The sequence below is a fragment of the Pinus tabuliformis genome, chromosome X (assembly GCF_031772625.1).
Source record: "Pinus tabuliformis cultivar Carrire ecotype Pingquan chromosome X, CPIR1, whole genome shotgun sequence".
NCBI classification, from domain to species: domain Eukaryota; kingdom Viridiplantae; phylum Streptophyta; class Pinopsida; order Pinales; family Pinaceae; genus Pinus; species Pinus tabuliformis.
The window spans coordinates 1559571592-1559578429 of NC_142308.1; the positions used below are offsets into that span (position 1 = coordinate 1559571592).

Consider the following 6838-nt stretch of genomic DNA (forward strand, 5'->3'; position numbering starts at 1 on the left):
TCAAAGTATGTCTAATCGTTACAGTTAAGATATGATCATATGATGACTGAATAGCAAATATGTCTAGAATACGGGTATGTATAATAATAGTACACTGCGACCCCTGACTAGATAAAGTACAATTCTACAGTTGTAGCTAGTATGCAGTGCCTCATTGATTCGACAAATATAAATTGATAAGGATCAACATGTTAAAACATGTTTGAAGTCCGAGGATGTTTGGATTACTGCATATAATTTATAGCTGCAAACTCAATATTCTTCACTCTAGATCCTTATAGTCATTACAGTCCAGTTACAGTAGAGCCCGACTAGTTGACTGGATCACTGTGTTATAGTTAGTCTGTGGACTAAGATAGTGTATACAGACCATAGTTTTAAAATTCAGCTGATTCGAAACGGAAACAACCGAGTTGATCCGTTTCAATGCCTAGAATTGTGACTCGGTGGAGGAAACGGTTCGGGAGGCCGAGTCAGCCATGACTCGGCCAACTCGGCCGTTTCCGTATTGACTCGGCTGAGTCATAACCTGCGCCCCGTAACCCCATCAAAACAACGATTTGTCATTTTTTTAATGAAATTTTGAAGTGTTTGCTGATTGGTTTGGACTTCAAGGTGTTTTCTAAATTAGCTAAATGCTATTTGGGGTCCATTCCCCTCTCCTAGTATTGATATGCTATTCAAATTTCATGGTAATGTTGTCACTTTTACTTAAATTTTTAACATTACCATGAAATGACTCAGGATGTTTGAGAGTGGTTCCAGCCTCATTGGATTTCATATGGAGAAAGTAGAATTTTAGATTTCATTCAAAATCCAGCAGACTTATCAGTTTTTCAGGATTTCAGGATTGGAGGATTGCAATGCTTCCATTGAATTTTGTCATGTATTAAGGCATGGAACTCGTATTTAATCAAGAGCACCAATCCCTCTATGTACCTTGATGTTAGTGACATTGGTTGTCGAACTCCTATGGGATTCGCTCCCAAACCAGGAGCTTTTGAAAATGTCGCTCCCGCTTCAGTTTTCGCTCTCGCTCCCCACTTTCGCTCTCGCTCCCAAGTAACACTGAGCCAGATTATGTTGGCAACTCTAGCAGTAGCCAGTGGTACTGGTCACAGACTTTTGCTGTAGAGGCCATTTATAGCCTCCTTGGTTATGTGTTTTTGTTTTGATCTCTATATCATCATCGTGTATGTATTGGACAGTGCACTGGGTGCCATTTTGATTAATGGATGTATTCATGAGCCTACTTTGATCATATGTTGTCATCTATCTATATTCTAATGCTGTGTGTTTGGAAACATGAATGAAAACTTTTAAAATTATGTGTTTTTATAAAAAATAAATATTTAATGTATTTTTTACAATGACCGAGTCATTGAAATCGAGCCGGTTGAGTCGATATCGAGTCGGAGTCGGAGTTGGAGTTTTAAAACATTGATACAGACCTTGGAGAAAGACTTGAAGACTCCTTGATTTCCTATCCAGAAGGAAAGGATCATGATAGGATCTTTACATGCATTGTTGGTTATTCTAACTAAGGATGAAGCTCTTTGAAAGCTACCTTCGGGTTTTGAAGAGAATGAGTAAGAGACTCATGATTACATATTGAAGCCAGTGTTCTGGACTTGATTTGATAAATATCTGATGGAGTAAAGGTATGCCTATGACATTTGGTTTTATGAGCAGTTAATTTCTGACATGAATGTTTTATCTGATCAGTCTCTTAGGGGGTTGTCTGTTGAACCCTCCCAGCAAGTATAGCAAAGGACTTCCCTATTTATGGAAGTGCACTATTAGAAACATGGCATGCTTGATTACATTAATGAATTATCTACAAAATTTGAAGGATCTTATGATGAGCAGGTTGCTAGATGGATACTTTGTATTACAACATGCCCCTTAACTAGGGAGAGTCTAATCATATGAAATGTTGTGGAAACCGACACTGGAAAGACAAGCCTAGGCTTGTGGTTTCCCTGAGTAAAACGGAGTAAGGTCAGTTATGTATTTTCTTTAACATGATTTGGTATCCTAAATGTGTAGGAGATAGAGGATTGCCAAGTGCTGCTTCGCTTCCTAGATTTTTGGAAAATGACGCTTCTGATGCTTCACTTCCAAAAAACTTGCTCGCTTCGTGCAACATTGGGGAGATTAATATTCAATCCTATGGAGAATGTTTGCCCCTGGGCCATTTACCCCTAGCCAAATCAACATGGCCCCATGGGTGAATGTATCATTCCCCCACTTGTCAAATCAGCGTGACCCCATTAGAAAATGTCTGCCCAATGTTGCAAAAGCATCAATAGGGTGCATGCACCTTACACTTCCCACATACCTGGGATAGGGGATGCCTAGGGATTAGAAAATGTCTGCCCAATGTTGCAAAAGCATCAATAGGGTGCATACACGTCATGCTTCCCATGCATCTGGGATAGGGGATGCCTAGGGAAAGATTTCCCCATATCCCCTTTTTGGGGAGACATGAGGAGATGCAGGTGGAAATGTTTCCCCAGTGTGGGGGACGCATTTCCTCAAAAGGGGTGCTTGTGGGTGCCCCCCCAGAAAGGGCTAGTCATCCCCCCTTAATTTTGCTTCAAAACAATGATTTATGAGTGGGGAAGCTTCAATGTTGCAGGATCTTCACCACTCCCTTGAGGATCTGGATGCGGATTCACATCCCTGGTGGATCCACCATCGATCCTCAGGTGGAATAGTGGATTCAAAAATCAGATCTGCAATTCCACCTTTTTTTTGTGGTTCTTGGAAAAATGGAACTGTGGCGGCCCGATTCGTGATTCCAGAACGGATCGGTTTCGGATCGTGAGCAGATCTAGGAGAAAGGCAGACGGTTCCACGGACTTGGTTTTCTTAATTTTGTTTTTGGACTTGACTTTGGTTTTTGACTTGTTATGTGAGGAATTATGCTTCCTGAACACTCCCAAGGTGCCCCCTTTATTCTCCTTTATCTTTCATTTTCATCCTTTTACTTAAATTTTTAACATTAATTTGAAATGACTCAGGTTGTTTGAGAGTGGTTCCAACCTCATCAGACTTCATATGGAGAAAATAGAATTTTATATCCCTTTCAAAGTTCAACAGACTTAACAGTTTTTCATGATTTCAAGATCAATGGGATTATGGCATTTCATTAGATTTTATCGTGTATGAGAGTATGTGATTGACATTTTATCAAAAGCACCAAGCCCTATATGTACCCTAATGTTGGTGGTGTTGATTGTTGAACTCCTTTGTCATGGGTTTAGCAAAAATGTACCTGTCACTCAAGTCAAAATCATTGATCAAGCATGTTAAACTTTCTCTACCATATTATTGGGAAATGTTGACTAATATCCCTAGAGAATCAAAGTAGAGGCAAAGGCTAGACAAGAGGAGAAGAATATAGATTCTAGATGATTGATGCTCGAATAATTAATCATTGATCTAAAATGGATGCCATATCTATCTTGATCTATCTACAAATATGCATGTTTTCGTATCTTCTACAACAAATTTGGTATTTTGGATGTTTTTTTTGAATATAAATGCAAAAAGTATAAATATTTTTATGTATATATAATAGACGCTTCGCTTCCTAGATTTTTGGAAAATGATGTTTTTGATTCTTCACTTCCAAAAGCTGTCCTCACTTTGTGCAACATTGGGAAGCTTAATATTCAACCCTATGGAGAATGTTTGCTAATGGGCCATTCACTTCTAGCCAAATCAACATGGTCCCATGGGTGAATGTATCATTCCCCCACTAGTCAAATCAGCATGATCCCTTTGGAGAATCTCTGCCCGATGTTGCAAAAGCATCAATAGGGTGCATGTACCTCACACTTCCCACGCACCTAGGACAAGGGATGCCTCGGGAAACGTTTCCCCATGTCCCCCTTTTGGGGAGACACAAGGAGATGCAGGGGGAAATGTTTCCCAGTGTGGGGGATGCGTTTCCTTGAAATGGGTGCTTGTGGGCATCCCCCCTTAGAACGGGTTAGGTGTCGCCCCTTAATTTTGCTTCAAAACAATGATTTAATAGTCAACCCTAGGCTCTACTAATGCTATGTAATTAATGGTAAAATTGACATTGTCTTTATCTTTCATTTTCATCGTTTTACTTAAATTTTTAACATTACCATGAAATGAGGATGTTTGAGAGTGGTTTTGACCTCATTGGATTTCATATGGAGAAAGTAGAATTTTAGATTTCACTCAAAATCTAACAAAGTTAACAAATTTCTAAGATTTCATGATTAGGGGATTGCAATGTTTCCATTTGATTTTGTCATGTACGAGGGTATGGGATTAGTATTCAATCAAGAGCACCAAACTCTCTCTGTACCTTAGACTGACTCTTTGACTTGTAACTCTTCACTATTTTTGAGTTTTAGTTATATCAATTTACTATTCCAGTGTTCAGATTTCAATATCTACTATGTTCTATATTGCTTAGTACTATTTAGATTCTAGAATGATGAATGATGAATTTTAATTTTAAATCAATTTTAAATCTAAAATGATGAATTTAAATTTCAAATCAATATAGATTCTAGAATGATGAATAATGAATGAGGAATATGGATCAATGAATTTCATTATTGAATCTTGTGGCCTATTGATGAATGATGTATGTACCAGTAAGAATGATGAGTATGGATTATTATATTTCATTATTTAATTCAATAATGTATGGATCAATATATTTATACTTTTATTATTGAATATGAATTTGGAATAATATATATATACCCCATCCTGCACCCCTAAATTTCCCTAAAATTTGAAGTTACTCAGACATGCCTTCTCCCCCCATCCCGGAGAGTCTTGGGGGAGTCTTGGTGAAACATAGGTTGCTGAAGATATGTCAGTTCACATTTGTACCACATGTCCTCTCCCCCCATCCCGGAGTATTGGGGGAGTCTTGGTGAAACATAGGTTACTGAAGATATGTCAGTCCACATTTGTACTTACAACGCCTGGTATATAACATGAGCCATGATAACAAAATTGTCTTACGGATGGCCAAATTGTATTACCCCTCATGCTTAACTACATTATTTTTGAGGTTTTTCTATACACCAACGGACGGCCTTATCTATCAATTTTTTTAATGAGATTTATCTCGTTCTAAATGCAGTGTACAATTATAAGGACAACAGAGTTAGCCGTTGCTCAGGAAAAAATTGACGAACTTGAGAAGAAAGAAAAGGAGTTGGCCAGACTTGCACCAGCATCTCTCTTAGAAAAACTGAAAGGTAAGTTGATAGACAACATGTTTAGGTTTTAAGGTCTGCTAATTCTGTGAATCTTGTTTAGCTGTTTGATATGATCTTCTATATTCTGGCTTACAGTTTAACTTTATATAATACTGTATCAGATGCCGCTAATGGAACGGATGAAGAATCGGAAAATTTACAGCATCTCCTCCTGGCTGGAGAAATTGACTTAGCGGAATTTATTCAGAACTACAGAAGTCTGCGCACGCTATATCACTCGCGGATGTTACTCCGTTTAGCAGCTATGTCATCAGTATCTCCTGTCTAAGGTGCCATTAAGCTGCAGAGGGCATATCACTGGCATAGAGCTCAATTCCAGAGTCTTTCTATATTGGAAAGAGAAATTCTATGAAATTTCATTTCTCTCTACAAGTTGAAAGGATTATTGCCCTATTGGTCAAAAATTGAAAAGTTCATAATTGAGTGAATGCTTGCTTTGAAATAATTACTGGTTTGAATTTCCCGAGCAAGCATTGTAGCCGAGCTGTGGACGTGTAAATCTGCATAATGATTGTGCAAGGACCATACAATTACTTCCTGTATATTATGTATAATTGATATATATCTTTGCTGCTGTACAGACTTCAGTTCCATGCAGACATTGTGAAATTCGAATTCGTGGTCATCATTGGGATACCAAACCTCAGTTCAGGTGGATTTCTGCAGATTATTACTAGATAAAAGTTTAGTTTTATTAATTCTTTGATTAAGAGTGGGAAGCCCCCTCTTTTCAGATGACGTTTAAGATCATTATGGTAGCTTTATTTTCTGTCAATTTTGTGCTTTGAATTAATTAATATGCCAAATTCATCACTTACTTGCCTGAGCAGAAGGGTTGGTTATCCCTTTTCTAACGAAGGTAAGTAAATATATTACCCGAGTAGAGTGAAAGTTATGGTTATCCCACCCCTTCATTAGAAGGTTTGGAACAATGGTAACCCTGAGCTAGGTTGGTTGATATAACCCTTACCTGTACTAGATTGTTGGCATAACCCTTCCCTGAGCAGAGGTAAGTCAGGTGAGACCTTAAAAGCAGGACCGACCTTTCTAGCCAGCCTACTTGTTAGGTAGATAAGGTCACTTCCTTTTCTCTCCAGCGCAGTAAGTTAAGTTCACCTACAGAAAAATGTATATCTTCATTTCCAAGAAGAACTTGTAATGCCAAATTAGATGCAAAAATTCACTGAACTTTGATGGCAGGTAATGGCTTGGGCTTCGAAACGAGATCAGGGTAGAAACAAAGGAGAGGGAAAAGGAATTATTAGGTAAGTACAAATAATTCTTTTGGGAAAAAAGTGTTAATTTTTGTTGTCAACGGAGAAAAGAGGAAGTTGTCCATATAAATTATATTAAAGGCTCGAATTCGTTATTTTAATAATTCCATTTACCACTATTAAATGCTATCCTCCTTTGGGTCAAACACACTAAAATAGGAAGAAAATTAGAAACTAGTTTGGTATCATGAAGAAAAAGGAAAAGATAAATTATGAAACGAGTGCATATGTATTATAGTAGATTAATTTAACTAATTGAAAAATGCAATAAAACGCATATTC

The 6838-nt window shown here is 37.8% G+C and overlaps 1 protein-coding gene across 1 annotated transcript in view; it reads left to right on the forward strand.

Annotated features, from left to right (window-relative positions):
• The window catches only part of LOC149145994 (vacuolar protein-sorting-associated protein 37 homolog 2-like), a 214691-nt gene extending 208659 nt beyond the window's left edge, over window positions 1–6032 (forward strand). The window contains exons 6-7 of the mRNA XM_089448956.1: window positions 5144–5261; window positions 5384–6032. Of these exons, the coding sequence (XP_089305082.1) occupies window positions 5144–5261; window positions 5384–5550 (285 nt within the window). The 3' untranslated portion in view covers window positions 5551–6032. The remainder of the gene's footprint in view (window positions 1–5143; window positions 5262–5383) is intronic.
• The last annotated feature ends 806 nt before the right edge of the window (window positions 6033–6838 follow it).